The sequence below is a fragment of the Leuresthes tenuis genome, unplaced genomic scaffold (assembly GCF_036924035.1).
Source record: "Leuresthes tenuis unplaced genomic scaffold, fLeuTen1.0.hap1 SCAF_4, whole genome shotgun sequence".
In the NCBI taxonomy this organism is placed as follows: domain Eukaryota; kingdom Metazoa; phylum Chordata; class Actinopteri; order Atheriniformes; family Atherinopsidae; genus Leuresthes; species Leuresthes tenuis.
Window position 1 is genome coordinate 13,240,401 of NW_027325358.1, and position 25,719 is coordinate 13,266,119.

Genomic DNA, 25,719 nt, shown 5'->3' on the forward strand with positions numbered 1-25,719 from the left:
GCATTAATCCCCCTCCACATCGTTCACCGCTCTCCCTTCACGCAGCTCACCGCCACGTTCACTTTTGCAACGCCTCTTTGCTCTAATACATCGTACAGCTCGCTTTGCGTTAGGTGTGAATCCAGGGTTAGGCGGATCCCAGCCATTGACTCTGAATGGGGCAAAGATTGTATCGAGCTTGTACGATTGAATCTGTCACCATTAATGCTTTTGCTCATGTCCCAGTGAGTGCTTGTTCTTCAGTCTGGGATGGGTGATGCACACCAATGTGCAGTTTATCAGTTTATAAGTGTAAAAACGACCGACGATGTTGTCCTTGACCATCGGACCATTTCCCTCTGACAAAGGGACATAATACATACACTAAGTGTGCTAGCAGTAATAAACCAATCAGAGAACATTACATAATACGTACGCCTTATAATCAGGTGCGGCTTATGTTTGGGTTAAGTACAGAAATGGACCCCATAATTTAGGGTGCACTTTATAATCAGGGGAGCCTTATAGTGCACAAAATACGGTACATGAATGAAAAATGGCCCCGTTCACTACAAATACATTCAATAGAAATGACCACAGATATAGCACAATCAAATGTCATGTCTGGCTGTCTAGCAGTGATGGATTGTGCACATAATACCTGATCTATTGTACAACATGCCTTTTACAGTGCTTTTAGACCCACTGTCTGTTCTTCGCTCTGCTCCTTTCTCACTGGCATGTACCCATCATCAGAGGGCTCCATAAACCTGCTCTCTGACATCAGAGCAAGCCTCTCAAACAGGCCAGGACTTGGAAGAGGTTTCAAAGCTGGACTCAAATCCAACCCAGAGAAGTTAAAAGAGAGTGGGGAGCATGGTAAAACAGTAGAAGGATGAGGAGGGAACAGGAAGCAAGTAGATTCAGTGGACTTATCTTCATCCTCCATGCTCTCCTCCTGACTCTCGTGCTCCTCACCGCCGCTGTTTATGCCCGACTCCAGGCTTGGAAGCTCAGGGCTGTCAGCCTGCAGCTTTGGGATTAGATTGTAATTGAAGGAAACCTCAATACACTCTTTACCAAAATCACCTTCACTGCTCCCAAACAACCTCTGAAAACTTAAATTTTTCCCATCCCCTCCCTCCTTCTCATCCTTGTCCTGAGTCCCCCCATCAGTCACATGGATGCTATCTACCTCCATGCTCTCTTGGCTGACTTCTTCGCAACTGCACATTCCTGAATCTACACTCTGTAGCCTGAGACACTTGAGTTTAACCTTCTGAAACTTCTGATAGTCTGAAATCATCTGCAGTGACTTCCTGCTATGACTGCACTTGGAAAACAACTGAAGGATCTCTATGTTTTTTTCAGCCACTACATCACTATCATGTCCTTTGTTTTTCCCTTCTCCTTGGCCACAAATGGGCCCGTAAGAGGAATCCGCAGCACAGGGCTCCAGATTCCCAGCAGTGAGTGAGGACACAGGAGGACTGCAAAATTCAGAGTAACTTGGGTTGGAGAAGCTGGAGCTGGAGCACTCATAGCTTTCTTCATCTGTCATCTTTTTCACACCTGGTTCGCAAGGTGTGAGAGCATCAACAGTGGTGGTTATCTCGACAGAAGCGATTTCCATTGGTTTGAAGTAGGAATGAAAGGATTCACTGGTGAAGTGCGGAGTTAGCCAAGTCTGAGGGAGAAAAGATCAAAATTAGAGGAGCAAGATTAAGAATAAGAAGGGTTGAAAAGACAAACGTATTACAGTCTGTAATAGTCTGTTAGGATGTAAATCAAAATTTACTGATGAGTAATTGTTGGGATCATGGTCTACATTGCGCTCATCTTACTGCTTCTTGTCATTTCAGAAGATATGATGTGTTGTGCCACCACAAACCTGAACTTCCATTTTAAGATTGGTAAAACATTAAGATACCTAGTGTAAAGTGAAATGTTTTGCTGGTAGGGATGAAGCCACAGAAAAATATTGCAAAATTGCATTTACACAAAACATAAAAAAAAAACAAAAAAAAAAACATTTCAGCCTCTCTTTCTAATTTTTTAAGATAGATCTTTTTGCTGTGGACTCTATGATCAACAGAAATGAATAACTTCACATAAAAATGGATAATACACAAGCAAGTAAATGCATTAATTCTAATGATGCATGTTTGTCCAAATTCATCCCAAACCCTAAATTCCACTTGTTCCAAAAGGGAGACGTGGCCCCCAATGCCCTAAACCAGAACCATTACGAGACTGACAAAATAAGTAGATGATTAAATGCATATCTAGTTAGAGCAAAAAGGCTTAAAAAAATCTAAATAATAATAATCATTAGAGCAAGAACAAACTGACTAAAAAGCAACTGACTAAAATTTTTATAGTTATTATTTATCTATCTCTTTATTCATCCATTATTTATTTGTTGCCAATTTTTAATCTGCCATTCGTTTTTTGCATGACGTTTGGCTGTTAATCTTTTAACTTTTGTTTTATCACACCAAATCTGAGAGCTCCTCTTCAATTTTCTTTATTTCACTTGTACAATGACAACAAAGATATTTGGATTATGATCATGTTTTCTCATAATTCAGTGTTATCTACTTTACCAAATGCCAGAAATGTTAATGCAAAGCAATACATTATGCAGTTTTTACACAATTTTAACATTTACACATTTAATATTTTTTTGCAATAATTCTACTTATTGCAAAAGAAGTACACTAATATAATGAGGAATCCATTCGCTCACCTGGAAAAGAAACGACTTTGCTGGATTCGGTAGAGGTGGACTTGTGATCATCTTTGCTTTGTAAACCCTGGAAAAGTTAGAGAAAAACACAATATAATTATGTAATGCCACAATTATCTGGAAAACAACACAGCAGGGTGTAAATATTATGATTGTATGAGGTAACCTGATATTAACATTTTTGGAAAAGTGTTTTTTGGCGTTTTTTCGCTTACCACATGGTTTTGTCAGTCTTACAGAATATGACAACCAGGAACAAGCCAAACACTCCCAGGCCCACAAGACTCATTTTCATAATATCCACACCGACTCCTGATAAACACAGAACAAATTCATTTCACTCACAGTTAAGTGTACAATAATTGTCCTGTCAATAGACCCACAAGATAACTGGGTTTCAAGTCAATGATTTTGAGCGATCTTCAGAGCAACCATCTAGAGCATTAAAAGGTGTGCTTAAAGGGCAGATGGAAACATTTCAACAGACCATAGCAAATAGTGGCTTTGCCTTATACTTTGGCTCTACTCTTCCATTTTCTACTGCAGTAGGGTGTCCTGCTTCTTTAGCAGATGTATTGAACATAAGACGCTCCAAACTGACTGCAACTCTTGAGCTTGTGACTTTAAGATGGTGCTATCTACTGAATGAATTTGTTCAACTAAATCAATTTGCTTTGTTCATTTTACCTGGGGGTTTAGTTTCTCCCACACTTGACATCCATGATTCACTGGGGCTCCAATCACTCCAGGTTCCATGTCCAAGCTTTAGAATGGACTGCACACGAACTCGTGCCTCGTACAGCTCGCCTTTTATCAGAGAATGAGGGTCTAGCTGTGCCTCAAAGCTCTCCTTACACTGAATTTCTTTTTTCTGCACTGATGGATCCTGAAAAAAGGGAGCAGTGTGTGAGTGTCTGATACACTGATTTTCACATCAGATCATTTAAGCTTGATTTCATACAAAATCATGGAATTTGTCAATTGTAAAAACAGTCACTTTCTGGATCTCTCTACCCGTTGCTCTTATTTAAATTCAGTCATATATTGACAGAAACATTTACATACGCTCCATGAATGATCCTTTTGTTTCCACTGCAGCTGTAAGTTATAATCTAAGATTCGGCGATGGGTGCTGACCCAGGACACGATGGTAGAGTTGACATATAGTTTTGCTGGGGGACTGACCTTCACTGAAAGAACACACAGTTTGTTTTGGGTCACTTGGAACCACTCATCAGGCAAGTCACCTGCATGGTATCCATTATAGTTTATACTCACCATGACAAGCTGGACGGTAGGAAATTATTTGACTTTTTTCCGGAGGGATACAGCTCAGATTAATGGACAGTTCATGAAAATCTAAAAACTAAAGAAAGAACAAAAAGAAAATGTTTTTTTATTTAAAAAAAACAGCTCTGCAAACCTTAAGAAACATCCCTTTAAGTATGGGTATCCTTAAACATTCATATGCAAAGTTAAAAATATTAGATGTTCCTGGAATCTATATAAATCCTGAATCACATGTCATAATTAAAAAAAAAAAAAAACAGAACAAATTAAAGTAATTTTGTTTGAGAGAGAGCATTTTTTTTCTTGCCAAGAATTAGTTGAGAAGTGATACCAGTCTCTTGCAGTTCAGTAGAAGTAGAAGCTAAAATCCAAATTCGAAGGTTCACATCCTATAAATACTGAAAACAGGAAGAAATAGGCAGGCTTGTCCTGTCCAAAGATGAGTAGGAATCTTAATATCTCTTTTAAATACCTTAATATTTGCCTACAAATGGTCAGGTCTGTAATTTTCTAACTTATATCAATGATTATTTGGCTGGCACATGGGCTCCTTTGAGTCTTGTCGTATCTGTTCACCACACGTTCACTGACAAAACTGTAAACCCAGATTTAACATAAAGTATAATGTGATGATTACTGTATTTAGAATTTCTGTTTGCCTTGACACACAGTGCTATGAAGCTATTCATGAAGCTATTCATTCATGAAAGTCAACTCAATAAAGTCATTACCCTAGTCTAATAACTTATAGTGAATAGATATGATCTTATTCCAGATGTGCAGATATGAAACATTTACAGAAACAATCATGTTTGGTTAAACACTTACAATGAAAGTTCTTTTGAAGATCAGGGAGCACTTCCTTATGGCTGGGTTGGAGGGATCAACAGGCTGTAGTGTACAGTTAGCGCTGTATCCTCTGGCACTCGGACAAACAATGTTCATATCAATTTTGCTGCACATGATGTTATTTGAACATACATTGTGTTCTGTAAGAACATGACTGTAGTAGTTTTTCATGCTGTTACTGGTCTTACCTTTTCTTCATAGGAACCTTTTGAGCATGTACTGTGCACACACTATCCATATGATCAGAGGCAGTTGTGCTGTTCCAAAAACAAGTGATGTTATGACTGAAGTCATTGTAGCAAGTGAGATCTGTGAAAAACAGTAGAGATTGAATGACATGGAAAGGATGAAACATCTTCATTTATGTAAGTCAAGTTCAAAAAACATTACGAACTCTTATCTGGAAGGCTGGGACAGCCTTCACTTCTGGTGACGCAGACTTGAAGCAGAGAAAGCAGAAGAAACAAGAATGGGCTTTTCTTGTTTCTCTCCATTTATTTTGTCATCGGTGATCTTTCATGGAGATCTCAAACCACTGGGATGGGTAGTGCTCTAACCTTGGTGATCTTGAGATTTGGGGTAGAGTTTGGTGGATTGTACCTGCTTGGCGGTGTAAGTCACTGTCTCCCTCTTCTCATTCTGTGTTTGACAAATACAAGGGATGACACAAACTGCGTGCTGTTCTTTTTCCACTCATTTATTTCAGCAACGAGTAACCCATACACATCAAAATTACATCTAACCACAAATGCAGCAAGACTACGAGGTGAAAGCAACAGGTGGTCGAAAACACTCCGGTAGAAACGTTTCAGATCCTGCCTCAGTATACACGCTGTGGTTCCACTTGGGCTAGAATTAACATTTGTGTTGTGCCCTTAAAAAGGTGATTAGTGGATATATATGGATTAAGAAAAGCAACATGTTGCTTTCCTGTCCACATGTGTATTGAGTGAGGGAAAAGAGCAGGATTCCCCCCAGCAAGAATCCTGAGATCACAGCAGTGGATTACCTCTTTAACAAAAAGGTTATAATCTGTGCTGCCTATCTGTTTCTCTCTGACACATGTGTAACATATCAAAATAAACTGCTCAACATAGAAATGTGAACTGTGGCTTACTTTGCCTGAAAAAGAATATCTTTGGAATATTACCCATATTGTTTTCAGATGTTTAATACAATGCCACTTTTGCTTTGACATTTTTGTACCGCTATCATTAAATTTGAGCACAGAACTGTGCAAACTAAATGATTTTCGGTCAAACTGAAGAACCTTTAGTCGACAGCTTTATAGATACACAGTCATCACACTGTTTTCTTATTAATAATCAAAAAAGACTTCCCGTTTATGCAGAATAGCTGCTTGCCTACTCCTCTCATACAACCTCACAACAGTATATGATGGATTAACTCTTGTGAGACAATGAAAGACTGAAGAGAAACAAGCACAAAACAAAATTTTTAGTATCTTACCTGTTGTAAAAGTTATACAAGGTTTGTCTCAAACTGCTGAAGTCATTCCTTCTGATACCTTGTGATAAAGCATCAAACTAGGTTTAATGCACACCAACTGCTAACCATATCACTGATGAGTGAACTTAGAAGAGAACCTCTATGAAATGTCTCTACAAAAGATAAGCCTCAGAAGTCTACTCCTGGTGTGAATACACACCTTTTCTGCATAACTTTTGCGTTTATGACACTCACTTCTGATTGTGAATGATAGTTTCACACCACAGAGTAGCTTCCTAATCTAGTTTCCTGTCACTGATAGGTTCATTTTGATAAGTAATAGCTTCTGTGAACCTGTCTCTTTAACTTTAAACCGATGTGGTTAGAGCCCACAATGATGTCAAACACTGTGGGCACATACATTCAACGTTTGTCATCCTCATACAAATTCATGATCTATGATTTCCCCGATGTCTGCCATTTCCTCACTTATGCATTCATGAAACTTTTGACAATTGTGAGGTGGCTCATACACCACAGAACCAGGTTCCATAAAACCTCATTATTTTTTTCAGGATCTCCTAGTGTTTTAGTGAGTTTTCCCCAGTGTGTGCTTATTCATCTTGATCAACCTGGAGTCTAAACTAAACTCTGTCAGAAACAGGATATGAACTAAATATGTGTGTGGTTTTCATGTAGGATTTTATCAGGAGGTTATTTTAGTCAACTGCTATACAACCAGCAAATCATATCTGTTCAGCACACTATCACTAACGGCCCCAAATACAGCCTTGCACAATAAAAGTGCCAGTGTATTAAAAACAAAACCTTTGTGCTAAACAGTATTTTCTTCAAGTTTTGGGCATGTTTAGACTTAAGCAACAACCACAATCAAAGTAAGTGGTAAAGTAAGTGGTGAACAACTGTGAGAAAGTGTCCCTAAAATTAAATAATTCAAATGCAAAACATAGACACACACAGGTTTTACATGTACAGATTGCTAACCGATGAATACAACTATTTGTAGCCTAACTTAACTCTAAAGATTTTGCACGGTGCTGTTTATTCTGTTTCATTTTTTGTGCGCAGAAGAGAGCACTCATTCTTCCTCTCTCTGGTCACCTATTTTTGCAGTTTGATAAAGGTCAGAGTGTTTTTTTAGAACTCAAAATGTTCCATTATTTCAACAGGTGCACTTCCGCCGAAAAACATGTTCTCTAAAAAAAACACTACTGTTATCGCATGTTGTGACTTTCAATCAGATTACGATTGACTAAAATGTTGCTTTCTTTGTCAAACATTTCCCTCCTGGACATTGTCACAAAAAGTGCATTCACTAAAACTTGAAGTGTAGATTTAGTTATGCTGTCCATTTTGTCATATCTTAACTTAAGAAAATAGAAAAACCATCCAAAATACAGTTTGTGATTCTTACGTCGAGCACAAAGGAGTCTCTGCTTTATGCAGGGCCTTGCTTGCTGGCCATTTAAAGTTACACATGCCTACAGCATATCTTTATTTTCAGAACTGAATTGGCTATTCTATGTGGCAATGCTGAACAAGCTTATTTACAGATAATTTACTCTATATAAATGGCAATAGAGGGGCCATACACTTTTCTCTGACATTTACTCTCTTGGTAATTTTTGCTAAACTCTTATAGTCTGACATTAAGTTTAATTCAAAAGATAATAAGAATGTTTATAGTCTGAAATCACCACATCAAGTTTTTTTACACAACAGCTGGATTTAGAAGAGAGAGTAAGGGAAAAATTAGCTAACACAACTCCTGACATTCCAGCTTTGCAAAATTTTTTGTCCCAGAGAATGAGCCAGCAGCTGAGTGAGTCCAAGTGAGTATATAAAACCCTCAGCCCCACCCAACACACACCTCTCATCAAAGCCAAAGGTCAAAGCCAAAAATGACCAAAAGGCCCAATTTTTTTTTCGTAAATGCAGGTTTAACAACATTCTTTTCAGTGTAAATAGGCAAATATATCGTATATAATATAACATACATGGCCTATTTAGTGTTGTTATATTATTGATCGCGTTGTTCAGGGATGCAGACATGTAAGTCCCTAGTCATGTTAAACTGACTCGTATGAGTTTGGCCCACAGTAGTGTCGTGCGAATCGATACTTAAGTATCGATATTTGCTATCCCAAAAATGTTAATTTAAGGATGATTCATTATTAGAAGTATTGATACTTTCACAGATCTGCACTTATTTCGTGTTAATGGGTGTTTTTTCAACATGGTACATAGTTATTTTGCCATTTACAGGACCTATTCTCCGCCGGTTGGCAGGGACTAACTGGTTATGTGTGGAGCTTTTTTTACATCCGGAAGTAAAAACGACCCTACATGTGATGTACGGTTAGGATACATCTTGACTTACTTGTTGTACAGGTCAGTTACCATAATTTGAACTTGATATGCAGGTTCTCAGGAGATCATTTTGTTTTAATTTCTCCTATCATAATTTTTCTGAAAATGCTCTACAAATAAAGAAGAAGAACGGTAAGCAGAGTTTTGTTGTCATTGGGTAGCTATAGTTTAAAATTCTCTTCTTTTAACACATTAAGCTTTTGTGAAAAGTATCGGTCTCAGTATCGACAAAATCCCTTTTGGTTTTATTTGGTATCGGATCGGAATGAAATTAGTGGTATTGCACATCACTAGCCCAAATCATTTTGAATCACTCCAAATTGCTTGCTCACTGAGAAATCATACTGTCCTTGACAGCTTGTTGATGTCTAAATTTCCAATCTAACAGCCTTCACAAAGCCTCCCTGTTACTCACTCAGAGAAACATTTTGCTCTGTGATCTAAAGAACAGAAAAGCTCAGATTAGGGTCTTTTCCTGATTTCACCTCTCCCCTCCATGGCTGAAACACCCACAGAAGTGCTCAACAGTAACATCTTATTTCTCAGATTTCACAAATGTCTCAGTTTGATTGTTGTGTCCAAATACAAACAACTATTCCTCTTGTGCAATTTAAAGCTTACAGTTTTGTCAAGCTATTATGGATATTAGACCTGAGATGACTGAAACAGAAAGGTGGAAAGAAAATGCTGGGAATAATCGACCAATCAGAGATGGATCTCAAGAATAGTACCTTCATACCTGATACCTTCAAACTCCTTTTTAGGCCCTGGCTCCTGTGGTCAAAATGGAGGGGGCAGAGGAAAGAACACTCTCAAAGACCCTGGTTCTTGGGCAAAGCTCCTGTGATTTAAATTGTATGATGATTTCAAAAGTTTTGGTATTTTTTAGAAATACAGTATTTAATATTTTTTTATTTCCAAAGGCCAAAAAAGGATATTACATTTTTGAAGTTCACAGAGTGTAACATTTATATAGTATTCAAATCATAACATCACCCTAAATGCACAACATTGAGACAACCAACAGATCCTAAAAAAATAAATAAATAAATGATTGAAAACCTTTTTCCTTATGCAATATTTTGGCAATTTGATGAAATTGAAGTCATCCTTTATTAAAAAAAATACATTTTAAATGATGTTGCATAAGTTCTCGTAGTTTTACAGAGGTCAGTGATTTTTTTAGCATGGCTGCCATGCAAATGCAAATTTGAATCATTGGTATATCTTTCTTAAACAATGAATGCCATAAATAGAAACTATATACTATGTATATTGACACTAAACTCTCATAGTTCCACAGCCACTGGCACTAACCTGTGGCTCTACCAATGTGAATAAACTTGTTTGGATCAGGGATAGTCACATGATCAAATGGTGGTAAAAGCGTCATCATACCTGTAAAGGAGTCTTAACCACCAGTATTCTTTGTGTATCCAAACATTTACTGGCTTTTGAACACAGAAATATAGTTTTAGAAAAGAAGCATGCAGCACAATTTACACATGCACATCCATAGAAAACTTTTCTTTCATGTTTGGAAACAGCACTCATTACATTTCATATACAAATTATAAATAAACTGGCATAAATATGCAAGATGTATTTAAAAAAAATACATGAATGAAAAATGGCCTCATTAGGATACATTCAATAAAAATGATCACCACATTAGATAAGATTCTGACAACAATCAAATATCATGTCTGGCTGTCTAGCAGTGATAGATCCCGCACATAATGTCTGATCTATTGTACAACATGTCTTTTACAGTGCTTTTAGACCCACTGTCTGTTCTTAGCTCTGCTCCTTTCTCACTGGCATGTACCCATCATCAGAGGGCTCCATAAACCTACTCTCTGACATCAGAGCAAGCCTCTCAAACAGGCCAGGACTTGGAAGAGGTTTCAAAGCCGGACTCAAATCCAACCCAGAGAAGTTAAAAGAGAGTGGGGAGCATGGTAAAACAGTAGAAGGATGAGGAGGGAACAGGAAGCGAGTAGATTCAGTGGACTTATCTTCATCCTCCATGCTCTCCTCCTGACTCTCGTGCTCCTCACCGCCGCTGTTTATGCCCGACTCCAGGCTTGGAAGCTCAGGGCTGTCAGCCTGCAGCTTTGGGATTAGATTGTAATCGAAGGAAACCTCAATACACTCTTTACCAAAATCACCTTTACTGCTCCCAAACAACCTCTGAAAATGTGTATGTTTCTCATCCCCTCCCTCCTTCTCATCCTTGTCCTGAGTCCCCCCATCAGTCACATGGATGCTATCTACCTCCATGCTCTCTTGGCTGACTTCTTCGCAACTGCACATTCCTGAATCTACACTCTTTAGCCTGAGGCGTTCGAGCTGGACCTTCTGAAACTTCTGATAGTCTGAAATCACCTGCAGTGACTTCCTGCTATGACTACACTTGGAAAACAACTGAAGGATCTCTAGGTTTTTTTCCGCCACTACATCACTATCATGTCCTTTGTTTTTCCCTTCTCCTTGGCCACAAACGGGCCCGTAAGAGGAATCCGCAGCACAGGGCTCCAGATTCCCAGCCGTGAGTGAGGACACAGGACTGAAAAGTTCAGAGTAATTTGGGCTGGAGAAGCTGGAGCTGTTAGACTCACACTTTATTTTGTCTGTCATCATTTTCACTCCTGGTCTGCAGGGTGTGAGAGCGTCCACAGTGGTAGTTACTTCTACAGAAGCGATTTCCACTGGTTTGAAGTAGGAATGAAAGGATTCACTGGTGAAGTACGGAGTTAGCCAAGTCTGAGGGAGAAAAGATCAAAGGTTAAGGATGAGGATGAGGAATTGAAAATGTTGAAAAGACAGAAGTATTGCAGTCTGTATTTGAAAATTAGGATGTAAACCTGAGTTTGATTAATTTTCTTTTTCTAAATTTCCTGCTGTGTTTTAACTGTTAAGAGTGTGAAGGTCATAAATCATTTCCCCGATGGGCACCTTTGTCTATCTGGTTTTGCAGTCTACATATTCATTCATATCAAGTTATGCTCTGCCCCATATGATATATGTTGCGCTGTCCTGTGTCAAAGCTGACTATAATTCAGATTAGCAACAAATCAAGAGACCATGTGTACAGTGAAAGAGTTTGCTGGTAGTGAAAACATACAAATTTTTGGAAAACTGCAGTTGATGTCAAAAACATTATGGTCCATCCAGCTCATTTTTTTGGTTTATGTTGCACATATTTGTCAATATTTAATTGTTAAAATATTTTACAGAATTCTGAGTTGTTTACTTACCCAAACTCAAGAAATATTATTAATCCAAGATATTATGCAGTGTTCCTTTTAAACCATTGTCACAAGTAACAATGAATCGTTTTGTTGTTGTTATTTTTTTACAAAAAACAATAGGAATTGGATTAGGAAAAGTCCATCAGCTCACCTGGAAAAGAGGAGTCTTTGCAGGGTCTGGTAGGGGTGGACTTGTGATCATTTTTACTATATAAAACCTGTAAAAAATTAAACAAAAACATGTTTGAAAAACATTTATGAACACAACACAGTAGAATTTAAACTGTTACAATGATGTGAGGTAACCTGATATTAACATTTTTGGAAAAGTGTTTTTTGGCGTTTTTTCGCTTACCACTTGGTTTTGTCAGTCTTACAGAATATGACAACCAGGAACAAGCCAAACACTCCCAGGCCCACAAGACTCATTTTCATAATATCCACATCGACCCCTGACAAACACAGAACAAATTCATTTCACTCACAGTTAAGCGTACAATAATTGTCCTGTCAATAGACCCACAAGATAACTGGGTTTCAAGTCAATGATTTTGAGAGATCTTAAGAGCAACCATCTAGAGCATTAAAGGTGTGCTCAAAGGGCAGATGGACACATTTCAACAGACCATGGCAAATAGTGGCTTTGCCTTATACTTTGGCTCTACTCTTCCATTTTCTACTGCAGTAGGGTGTCCTGCTTCTTTAGCAGATGTATTGAACATAAGACGCTCCAAACTGACTGCAACTCTTGAGCTTGTGACTTTAAGATGGTGCTATCTACTGACTGAATTTGTTCAACTAAATCAATTTGCTTTGTTCATTTTACCTGGGGGTTTAGTTTCTCCCACACTTGACATCCATGATTCACTGGGGCTCCAATCACTCCAGGTTCCATGTCCACCCTTTAGAATGGACTGCACACGAACTCGTGCCTCGTACAGCTCGCCTTTTATCAGAGAATGAGGGTCTAGCTGTGCCTCAAAGCTCTCCTTACACTGAATTTCTTTTTTCTGCACTGATGGATCCTGAAAAAAGGGAGCAGTGTGTGAGTGTCTGATACACTGATTTTCACATCAGATCATTTAAGCTTGATTTCATACAAAATCATGGAATTTGTCAATTGTAAAAACAGTCACTTTCTGGATCTCTCTACCTGTTGCTCTTATTTAAATTCAGTCATATATTGACAGAAACATTTACATACGCTCCATGAATGATCCTTTTGTTTCCACTGCAGCTGTAAGTTATAATCTAAGATTCGGCGATGGGTGCTGACCCAGGACACGATGGTAGAGTTGACATATAGTTTTGCTGGGGGACTGACCTTCACTGCAAGAACACACAGTTTGTTTTGGGTCACTTGGAACCACTCATCAGGCAAGTCACCTGCATGGTATACATTATAGTTTATACTCACCATGACAAGCTGGACGGTAGGAAATTATTTGACTTTTTTCCGGAGGGATACAGCTCAGATTAATGGACAGTTCATCAAAATCTAAAAACTAAAGAAAGAACAAAAAGAAAATGTTTTTTTATTTAAAAAAAAACAGCTCTGCAAACCTTAAGAAACATCCCTTTAAGTATGGGTATCCTTAAACATTCATATGCAAAGTTAAAAATATTAGATGTTCCTGGAATCTATATAAATCCTGAATCACATGTCATAATTAAAAAAAAAAAAAAACAGAACAAATTAAAGTAATTTTGTTTGAGAGAGAGCAGGAATCATCTGTCCAAAGATGAGTAGGAATCTTAATATCTCTTTTAAATACCTTAATATTTGCCTACAAATGGTCAGGTCTGTAATTTTCTAACTTATATCAATGATTATTTGGCTGGCACATGGGCTCCTTTGAGTCTTATCGTATCTGTTCACCACACGTTCACTGACAAAACTGTAAACCCAGATTTAACATAAAGTATAATGTGATGATTACTGTATTTAGAATTTCTGTTTGCCTTGACACACAGTGCTATGAAGCTATTCATGAAGCTATTCATTCATGAAATTCAACTCAAGTCATTACCCTATTCTAATAACTTATAGTGAATAGATATGATCTTATTCCAGATGTGCAGATATGAAACATTTACAGAAACAATCATGTTTGGTTAAACACTTACAATGAAAGTTCTTTTGAAGATCAGGGAGCACTTCCTTATGGCTGGGTTGGAGGGATCAACAGGCTGTAGTGTACAGTTAGCGCTGTATCCTCTGGCACTCGGACAAACAATGTTCATATCAATTTTGCTGCACATGATGTTATTTGAACATACATTGTGTTCTGTAAGAACATGACTGTAGTAGTTTTTCATGCTGTTACTGGTCTTACCTTTTCTTCATAGGAACCTTTTGAGCATGTATTGTGCACACACTATCCATATGATCAGAGGCAGTTGTGCTGTTCCAAAAACAAGTGATGTTATGACTGAAGTCATTGTAGCAAGTGAGATCTGTGAAAAACAGTAGAGATTGAATGACATGGAAAGGATGAAACATCTTCATTTATGTAAGTCAAGTTCAAAAAACATTACGAACTCTTATCTGGAAGGCTGGGACAGCCTTCACTTCTGGTGACGCAGACTTTAAGCAGAGAAAGCAGAAGAAACAAGAATGGGCTTTTCTTGTTTCTCTCCATTTATTTTGTCATCGGTGATCTTTCATGGAGATCTCAAACCACTGGGATGGGTAGTGCTCGAACCTTGGTGATCTTGAGATTTGGGGTAGAGTTTGGTGGATTGTACCTGCTTGGCGGTTTAAGTCACTGTCTCCCTCTTCTCATTCTGTGTTTGACAAATACAAGGGATGACACAAACTGTGTGCTGTTCTTTTTCCACTCGTTTATTTCAGCAACGAGTAACCCATACACATCAAAATTACATCTAACCACAAATGCAGCAAGACTACGAGGTGATACCAACAGATAGTCGAAAATTCTAAGGTAGAAATGTTTCAGATCCTGCCTCAGTATTTATGCTGTGGTTCCACTAATGCATACTGATAAAACACCTGCTCAAATATGACAAAACTGTTTTACAAAAATTTGATAAATACCAAGTCTGGTGATAAAGGGACATACTATAAGAAAAGAAGAACAAATTTAATTAATTAGCAGCACAACATTCAATTATATTGGTTTATTTGTATAATCTAGTTTTCATTTGAGGGATTGAAAACTAATAACTAAAACTAACTGAATACTGCATGTTGTGAAACTGTCTCTATACCATGAAGCTAGTGGAACAAGAACAAACAAGAAACCCTCAATGTGGTTTTGAGACAAGCAGATAACCACTGCATCATCAGCGTTTCTGCAACAATTCTTATCCCTCAACAAGTTAATAATTCATCATTAGTTTATTTGTATAATCAAGTTATTATTTTAGGGAATGAAAATAGCATAACCCAGAAGTCTCACATGTTGTGATTTAGAGTAACATGGCACCAAGCTCTGAGGCAGAGTTTTTCTATCTTCCCTGGTGAATTGTTTTGCTCGTTTGTTATCTCTGACTAAATTAAGTCTCCATGATTACTGCAAGGTGAAAACTGAAATGATCTGCAACTGAACTGCAAATCTAATTCTAAATCTATTAACTAGATGTATTTTTTTGCAATAGAGGCCCACTATATACAAAGAAGTCAGTCATTTATGCTCACACATGCATAACTCACATCAGGTGGAAAAATCCTTCAGGTATTAACTGCCATTTAGACTCAACATGTTTTCAGCATATTGTATGGTCCATTTTCAATAATAAAGGACTTAAAGTTGGTATGGTTTTGCTCCTTACTCTCTCTTTACCCTAACACACCTTCAAAAAGTTAATCCTTGCAAATTCCCAATGTAAATTCCCAAATGACAGGTTCGTTATTTGCCCAGAGCCAAACCAGTACTTTAATGCTGTCGCAGTTCAGCTTGGCTCCATGTTTTAAATGTGTCATGCACAACTTAGAAGTACTCAGAGTCCAACGTACTGTTCAATCAATGCTGAACTGAACAAAGAAATATGGAAAAAAGACGAAAAGAGCAAAGATATGCAAAAGTACATGTCTACAGGCATATAGCACAAGTAAAACAAGATATGTTACATGTGTTGTCAAGTCTTCTGTCACATGGCATGAGAGGTTCTCTGATGCAGGATTAGCATTTGTAGACGTTTAAAACCAGTTCATTTTTTAAAGGAAATAAATTACCTAATGATTTCTGGAAAAGTCAAAAGTGGAAGTGTAGCAGTCTGATTGTAACTATGAGGACTTACTTAATGCTGAAGTAGAGATTTATTGTCTTAATTCATCACCTGTGCTTCTATCAAATAAATAGCAACTACTGTGATACTTTTGGTAAACATTTAAATAAAGAGCTTTACAGATATACAGTCATAATGCTGTTTTCTCATGTGTTATCGGAAAATACCCCCACATTTTAGCAGAATGGCTGCCTGTCTGTTCCTCTCATCCAAAGTCATGATAGTTTGTGATAAATAAAGTCTTGTTAGACATTGAAAGACTTAACAGAAACAAGCACAAAACTTTTTTTCATATCTAACTACCAACCACCGATAAGATAAAATGGAACTTAATCCTTAAACTCCCTAAAGGCCAGTGCAAAGAAATCTCACCACAAAGTCACCACAAGTATGCTCTCAGTTTGAAACAACCACGTTTTCTGAAAATCATTTGCATGTATGAAGTCTGATTTGCATCACCATCACTGAGATGTTTTTTCTATTCTGTTTCTCTTTGACTGACCAATTGCGAAACTGAGATTAATATCTGTTCTGAAACTTTTTCTATACCATGAAGCTAGTTGAACAAGAAAAAACAAAACAACCCTCAATGTGATTTTATGACAAATAGATAACCACTGCATCATCAGTGTTTCTGCAATCATTTTTATCCCTCTACAAGTTAACAATTCACCATAATCTATTACTTTCCTGTCATTTCTGGATGGTGCAGTGGTAAGTTTGCCATCTTTTATGTGGGTGCTTCTGGGTTCACATCCTGACACCCCAGCATGAAAGGTACTACCTCCCAGTAGGGGTCTTTAGGCAAGACCCCCTTATCCTAACCACCTACCAGTGTAAGTTGCTTTGGATAAAAGCGTCTGCTAAATGCATAATCATAAACATGATGCATGAACATAAAGATTTCAGTCTGTTGTATGCATTTGTGCAAGTTTATTTGTGCACATTCACAAACTGAGGGTAGGAGGGTGGTGAAGTGGGGAGCACTGTCACCTGAGCAACAAGATTCTGAGTTTGAACCTACTGAACAGCTAGTATTTAAAGATTTACCTGTGTCTACATGAGTTTAATTGCACATGCTCCATCTTCTATCCACATTTATAATACATCCATGTTGGTTAAATGTATATTCTTGATTGGAAGTAGATGTAGTTGCCTTAACCCTGTGATGAAGTTTTATTGTCATGTAAGTTTAGCCTTTTATCCCCAAGTTTGTTCTTCACGGCAATATTCAAAAGATTTATCAGTGTCTGCTTTTGCGTCTTGGTAAAACTTGCTTCTAAACTGTGTCACAAACAGAATGAAAAATAAATGTGTTTGTGGGTTTCATGTTGGATTTGTAGTATGAGGTTATTGCAGTCAACCGTAAACCAACCAACACCCACTGCCCTAAATACAGCTTCTCTCTTATTCAATAACAAAACAGTGTAAAAATGTTCAACTTTTGTGTTAAGGCAATATTTTCTGAAGTTTCAGGCACTACATGTTTAGATTTGATCCAGTACACTGACAATCGAACTCTGCAGTATAACAACTGCAAACATAAAGCCAAAAACAAGTAGTGAAAAAATGTGAGAACGTGTCCCTGAAATGTATTCAGATGCAACATCATATCCGTGCACAGGGGAAAGCAAGCGTTCCTGCTGTCACCGGTCACCTGTTTATGAGGTTTGATTAAGGTCAGAGTGTTTTTCTGAGAATCAAAAACGTTCCAAGTGATAGGTGCACTTCCTGCTAACACCTCCAGCTGTAAAAACAGCATTAATCAGATAACAAGCGATAATGTCTGTGGTCACAAACCTAATTTATCTTAACAAAGAAGGATGTAAAAAAGAGAAGTTTGACTTCCCTGCTGCGTATATTATAGAAAACAAGCATATGTTAGGAAGTTGATGAATAGAGATCAGTTTGTCCTTGTTAGAACGTTATTAAGTGTTAAGCATAAACAAATTATCACTTGATATAGCAAAAAATAAGTGTGATACAGGGAGCTAACTGAACAGATCCTCTTAAAATCATATACTACATTCAGGCTGCTGTGCTGCAGCTGCTCCTTCAGAAGGTTAGTATGTTTAATCTCTTACCAAATCACTAGATCTTTACTCACACTCACTCCTAGAGTCCGTTTAGAGTCGTCAGTCAACCTAACATGCCTGTTTTTGGATGGTGGGAGGAAGCAAGAGTACCCAGAAAGTACTCTTTGCATGGAAACACGCAAACTTCACACAAAAAGGCCTCAGCTGGGAATCAAATCTGGAACCCTCTTGCTGTGAGGTGACAGTGCGAACCACCATACCGCAGTACAGTCAAAGCTAATTGAAGATCTTTACATAATGTGAGACTTTCTCTGTGCATGCAATCAAGAACTGATAACAATTGAGGCAGCTTAATGGGGAATATTATTATGAATGACAAATCTAACTCAAAATATCTATACTCTTGCACTGTGCACATGCAGATGGTATCCTCACTATGAGAACACAGCAATTCAATAGTACTACTTAGTGTGGGTACCCCATAGATAGAGTCTGGCCAAAAAACACTTAACAAGTTTAATGTGAACACAGTAATATGTATCAGACTGCTTAATTCTTTACAGTATGGTACCACTGCTGATTAAAGGAGACATTTTCTTTACTTTACAGAATCTTTTTTATTGAACAGAAAGTAGAATTGTTTATAGAGTTACTATGTGATAACAGAGCATTGAGCAAAGCGGATGTGTGGTTTCTATTGCTACAGTAAACCATCCATCTATTCTTCCATCTTTTATACCTGCTTAATACAATTCAGGGTCACAAGGTGGCTGGAGCCCATCCTAGTTGCCCTTGGATGAAATGAGGATTGCACCCTGGACATTTCGCTCATTCATCACAGGGCCAACACAGAGACACTCACACCTACGGCCAATTTAAAATCACCAATTAACCAAACATTCATATTACTGAGCTGCAGGAGTACCTGGTGAGAGGTACTATGGTTAACCAGAGATTGATATACTTTATAAACTGATACACATCCATAGCTAAGCTGTTGAGCAACAACAAGTTGTGGCCTAAATGTCAACCCTAAATCAACACATCGAAGTAGTTGGTGAAAAACATTCTCATTTGGACCCACCCTGGGTTTCTTTTCTCCACTGGACATATATATATTTTCAAACATCTTTTCAACTGAAAAATGCTCACTTGAGCAAACAAAAAGTTGGACAGCCCTTCATCATAGTATTTTAATGCTCTGCTTAAGAAGTACCAAAGTGCAGACTTTAGTCCGCAATGAAATCCCCCCCAAATGTGTGAATAAGTCTAACATACCACCAACTGCCTCTCATTGTTGTATAAAGAAGCCTAATTATTGAGCTGTGTCCCTGCCAGTACCCGACCCCTACACACAGGATATTCTGCATGCCAGCAGCTCTGATGTGCCCTTCTGTAAGAATCACTGGCCATAAAAGGCACATAACCAAAATATTTGCCATTTTTCCACTATAACATTTTTAACACAAACTGTGCTGGCATTTCACAAGGGCATAACACACAAATTGTGTTACCTGAGAAATCCTGTCTTTCAAGTTGACTATGTGGGTTTGATTATAGCTGATGTGCCCTAAGACTCAATGGACATCATACAGTTTAGATTCGATGAAGGAAGGGAGGGGAAGGGAGTGTTGTAAAAGGTGTGAATGTTGTGGGTGAGAAACAACCATAAATAGGGAATGGCATGCAGACCCAGACTTCACAATGTCAGAACCAAGGCAACCAAGAAGGATCGGTGCTCAGGAGGCTTTAGCAATTCTACAGAGCATGTCGGACTGTGAATCTGATGGTGGCGATGTGGACCTCGCATTTCAGAATGACAAGGATGAGGACGCTACTGCTCTTGCACCAGTAAATCCTTCCCTCCAAAGACGCACCAGGAGACGGGTGGTCAAGTGTGTGATTAAGGAGGACAGTTCAGACACAGAGGCCATGTCAGATGAGAAGGAAGACACAACGCAGGTCAACCCTTCTTGTAATAAAAAACAAAAAGTAGCAGATCTGTTTGTAGTTTTTCCAAGCTGAAATTGTGTTTTTTGGGGCGTTAATTCCAGTCCTTTGTCCTCTGGCATTGTGAGCTTGGCAGAGTAAATTATCATTGAAATTGGGGTGTCACCTACAACCAAATTACCATTCATGAAAGATTTAGTATGTCCCTTCCTAAAATGACAGGCCATTATAAAAATAAGTGTTATATGACAAATAGAAAGCATTTTTTGGATCAACTGAACAAATAAGGTGAATGTGTACATCTGTGTGTTGGCTAAATAAAATATGAAATGAAAAATGGTTACAACACACACAACTCAACACACAGTATGTTGGGCTGAACAGACTTCATTCAAGCAGCAGTTTGGCCTTTGTCATTACAGGCAGCAACCTCAGTGGGGGACAGTGACAGTTAGCACCTTGGGAAGAATACACAATTTTTGCAGAGGGGAGGGGGCATGCAGCAGAAATGAAAATCTCTGGGCCTGCTAGTGTTAAATGTCAAGACTAGTAGTAAGTAAGACTAAATTCCACTGCAGCTGTTGTCAACCCTCTCACTGGACAGTGCAATGACTTTCCAAACTGATGACTTGTGAGGAACCAGCAGGAAACAGGATAAATTTGTGTGAATTAGTTGAGTCGGCCACATATCGTGATGAACCTGGCACAGTGGAAAAAACATGCTTGTGGAGTAGGCCTTTGAATGACGGTATCAAATGAAGAACTCTTTTGAGTCTCGCTTTGTCACAGTCCATCTCAACGACTTACTTCCTCCAAGACTCTTTACAAAGTTATGTTCATGTTCTGCATATGTCTTTGTTCCTCTGACATTTGGACTTCCCCTCATGTAGTCCAATCTCAAAATGAAAAAAACACACTCTTTTTTTCACACTTTCCTCTCTGCTTCACAGAAAGAGAAAAAAAACAAGAAAACCACATTCTACACACCAAACATGCACATAAACCACATCCTATCCCCGTTTTCTTTCCAGACAGCCACTTTTGTTTCCAATAAAAGAAAAAAAAACAACTGCTGAGAAAAGATAAACTAGGCATTTTGATGCATAGATAATGACATCTGACTCCTCACCTAATGAATACATTGCAGAGTAAGACTGTAGTTCTCCTGATAGAGTGTGATAGATTGTTAACCAGAGATCTGGTCATGTTCAAACAGAAGCAGATCCACTTGAAGAAACACAGGTCATTTGTCATGTGAATTTGACATGGTGTTTATAATACCCTATAGATGTACCAACATTGCAAATGGTTTATAATAAACCATTAACAAACCAACTTAACATTGGCATGCAATATGGGCACACTTGATCTCCAAAAGGCACAAAGGCCACAACTGAATTCACAAAAATATGTGAAATAAACACAATCTCTTTAATAATACATAGTGGTAGCACATGATCTGTTGAAGTTGAGTGATGGCAGCATGAAAAAATGCCATCAGGACCATTGTTAATGGACTGGTTCTTTGGTTCTTTTTAGTATTGATACTTTTGTTTTTCAGATACTGCTTGGTCATGTATAAGCACTACAATCTGTGTTTGGGCGCAAGAATGAATGCACAAGAATCTTGTTTTCATAATAAGGATGGCCTGATGAACTGTATTATCGATCCTTTCATAAAGGATGGCGTGGACGTGTATCCTGTACTAAAGGAGACGATACAAGAAGCAGGGAAGCTTGTTTCTTCAGCATTTAGAGGATTCAGACAGCTTCTGTTTTGACTGACACTTTCAGGTGATTTCACAAAAATAGACTCTCTGACCTCAGAGTGAGATTGTACAACATTGTTTGGTTCTTAGTTGGTGGCTTTGAATAAATGAGGAGAAATAAGCACATCAACAGGATGTAACATGTAGGAGTACCAGCTAAAGGTTTTGCCATGTGGGTGGATTTATTCAAGATCTACTTGATCAAAGTTTAAACGTAGGTGCTTGAACTTTGATAAATATTTGACAATTTACTGTGGACTTTATTACAATGATGTAATATTGCTATATAACTTAATAAATAACCACATTTTCTTCACACCTCTGTCTGCATCATGTCACTCACCTCCTACATTTTGTCACCATTCCACATAAATGACATTTTTCATTTTCAAGCACTGTTTCCCCCACACCTGCCCTTTTTGTACTCTTTCTGTCTCTCTCTCTCTCTTCTTTTTTGTGATTATGAAAATGTATCTATTCTTGTGAGTTACTAAATCAAAGATGTGGTTATATAGTTTTTAATGCTTAACAGAATTAAACCTGTATTTTTTTAAAGACTTCAAATGCCAATGCATTGTCTAAAATTGTATTTCTATCTGCGCATGCTTGACCAACATCAGATATAGATCATTTTAACCCATTAAGACCTGTCGCTCCCTGCAAAGACAAGTATAGGTTCCATAACATGTTCAATAAGATCATGGGATCATCATGGCTTAACAATTATTTTAACAGGGAAACGCCCTAATGTTAGATTTACCAAACACCCAAAATTTAATGTCATCGCTCTTTCATTTGAAGATTTGAGGCAGTAAACAAGCTGTAGATTAACCCTGAGTTTGTATTTTTTCTCAACACACAGTCATTTTTTTACTAAGAAGTTTGTCTCACTTAACAAAAAAAGGTCACAAACCACCAATGTTGAAAACCATTTCAAATATGTCCTCAAAACACACTTTAACGTTATCATCTTCTTCATCATGGCTGCCGAGCCTCCTGTGACATCAATTCTTGCAACAGACCTCATTCATTCTATTTGCTGAATAAAGCGTTTGATCTATACCATCAGCTATTAAAGAAGATTAACTGAGATAGGCACCTACCTCTCCGGCTGTGCTCTGTGGACATCTCTTTCCATTTTCTGAGTCTCGTTTATCACGTTTTCATGTCTATAGAGTCTTTCAAACTGAAAATGTTTTTTGTCTTTTAAATTTGCCTCATTTCTAAAGTGACTAATGGGAAAAGTATGAGTACACCACCAAAAGAAAAAAAGTGGCTTCTGTGGTTTCCTTGATGGTGCTAACTCGGTGATTTGCTATCGTTATACAAGAACTGTGACAGCAGGGTAAAAACCCCTTTGCTCTGCCGGTATGTTGTATTCCAGTTACTGTTTCAGAAAAACACACAGCAGTAACTGAATTTTGTTGCCTCCTAAAAAAGAAGTGCTACTTTGACATATGGTAACTGATGATCTGATGGCTGATGATGTAATAGTCTATCATTTTTGTGGACTTTCCCAAACTAGATCTGAAATGCCTGTGAAACACTTTAAATTATCCAAAAAACAATCTTGTCAAAAACAGCTCATAGTTGAAGTGTCAGTCTCTGTTTTAAGTCAATTGTAATGGTTAGTACCAAGGTAGTGCAAACTCAACACTACAGGCACACTATTGAAAGGTTGAATCTGAAGTGTCTGTTGACGTCACAACTATCTGAATACACCCCCGCGCCTCACCCCCTCCTTCCTCACCTGTATGAGAAACTATAGCTGTTGCAAAAAATGTGAAAGTCCCTTGACCTTTCTGGTCTGCTGTAAGAACAAAATAGAGCAACATGGTGGGCGTGGTATAAAGAGTGACCCGTGGTGGCTTTTTTTAATGGAAATTTCTTGTCCTAATGTCATAAACTGTCTGATTTTCAAATTATTCTACAGTAATGGCAATAGCTATTAGCTATTAGTTATTGCATTTCTGTAAATAGGTTTAAAGATTTTATCTTCGCATAACATTTTTAAAAACAAAGCTGGTTGTGCCTCTGCCCATATTTGTTTATCTGTCCTTGCTGATTCCTTCATCTAACATATATCCTTTTGTTTTGTACCTTAGTTAGCTGTACTTCCTGCTGTATTTTGAAACAAATTTCAAAGAATATGTCGAACATTCAGTTTCATTTCTGATTATCTCGTAGCAAGCTTTAGCAGTATGTCAGGACATGAAAGCTTCCCTGACCCTTTTAGAGCTGTTGAATCATTTTCTAAGTTAAAAAAACAATAACAATTAGACTTCAAGAGATGCTTGAAAGCCATGAATTAGGAAGCTGTTTAGAGAAGACACAGATTTGTTGTTCGTAATGCTGGACCTTGTCTTGTTTTGTAATGTTAAGAGTTGGTGTGGATATCAGTAAAACCAACTTACACCAAAGCTGTGTGTAAAGCTTAGGCATTTTGAAGAGTTTTTTTAGAAAGACTATTTGTTCTTGTCAAGCATATACATGTACTTGCTTAGAATTATAAATAAAAGTATTATAACATATATATGTATGTGTATATATACATATACACATACATGTAAATAAATATGTTATATATAAATAAATATGTTACAATATTGTATTATCAAACCCAGCAAGATAACAAGAATTAAAATCCTTACAAGACTGACACTTACCCGTTACTGCAGGGCTATAATGAGACAGCTACTCCTTAAGACTATAGAGGATATGTGAAGAATGTAGTTAAGTCCTCTTTGAGCTACTTGATTCCAAGAAGTGACTTTAACTTGACAATGAGCCTCTTATTAAGTTCAGCTACATGAAAAGAGGAAGAAGAATATTCACTTCCCCATTTCAGCAATGTCACTGTGGCTTTATTTAAAGGTCATGTAATCTACTATATGTTTATATATATATATATATATATATATATATATATATGTTTATATATATATATATTATTTTGCCTTTTTGTCGATCCATAGCTAGTGTGTAACTTATCAGGTGTTACTTCCAATTCCTGCTCATGAACTGATCCACCTGTCTACTCCTCTCATCTGCCCGAGAAGAGCATCACAAGGCAGGTAGTTGAATGGAGTCATTCTCTTCTGGGATCCGTCATGATTAGGACTGTCCGACCTCAGGTTAACCTGCTAACCATTCTGGGTAGGTCCCATTCATTAGCAGTAAGTTCATTTGTGCTGCTAGGCATTCATGAAGTGCTGTCTGTAATCAGTATGTATAATATTAGTACTTGTTACAGTACGATTTTTCATACCTGATACCCTCTCTTGGACGTCTGCCAGTGTGATGGTTACTGGTTCTTGTTCTGTCTCAGGTCAGCTGGGGGTTGCATTCTCCAACGGTAGGGATAATAGAATATCCTCCTTGACCTGTTGTCCTGGCTTCCCCTTGCTGTGGAGTCTTTGTTATGTGATCTCTAGTTGTGATAGGAGATTCTGTTTGTGATCATTAGAGCACTGGGTCAGAAGTTACCCTCTGTATATACCCCCTTTCACTGGGATTGCTGGTATATATAATTTGAAAGAAAAGAAGCACTGTACAGTCAGCATGTTTGCAAATCACGAAAATTCAGTTGTCAAACCACTTTTTTATCCACGTGCTTACTTAAATTTTGCTCCAAGTGTTGTGTCCTTTCTGTCAGACCTAAGGCCTGAGTAAATATGCTCAAATGTAAGCATTATAGCTGTAAACAAACTGAAAGTCCAGTTTATTGTTCGCATCTTACCGATTTTCAATAG

The 25,719-nt window shown here is 37.8% G+C and overlaps 2 protein-coding genes across 2 annotated transcripts; both read right to left on the reverse strand.

The window, feature by feature from the left end:
• Positions 1-527: 527 nt before the first annotated feature.
• On the reverse strand, positions 528-18,622 carry LOC140305687 (uncharacterized). Its single transcript, XM_072384650.1, has 10 exons — positions 14,731-18,622; positions 5,262-5,491; positions 5,056-5,176; positions 4,847-4,937; positions 4,007-4,094; positions 3,794-3,918; positions 3,416-3,614; positions 2,944-3,040; positions 2,729-2,795; positions 528-1,666 (listed from the first exon to the last, which is right to left on the reverse strand). The coding sequence occupies exons 2-10, from the start codon at positions 5,359-5,361 to the stop codon at positions 665-667; spliced, it is 1,890 nt and encodes a 629-aa protein (XP_072240751.1). The 5' UTR covers positions 5,362-5,491; positions 14,731-18,622; the 3' UTR covers positions 528-664.
• LOC140305688 (uncharacterized) lies at positions 9,788-25,651 on the reverse strand. The gene is made up of 10 exons (XM_072384651.1): positions 25,236-25,651; positions 14,504-14,748; positions 14,298-14,418; positions 14,089-14,179; positions 13,379-13,466; positions 13,166-13,290; positions 12,788-12,986; positions 12,317-12,413; positions 12,113-12,179; positions 9,788-11,473 (listed from the first exon to the last, which is right to left on the reverse strand). Exons 2-10 carry the CDS (start codon positions 14,601-14,603, stop codon positions 10,505-10,507), a joined length of 1,857 nt encoding a protein of 618 aa, XP_072240752.1. The 5' UTR covers positions 14,604-14,748; positions 25,236-25,651; the 3' UTR covers positions 9,788-10,504.
• Positions 25,652-25,719: the final 68 nt, after the last annotated feature.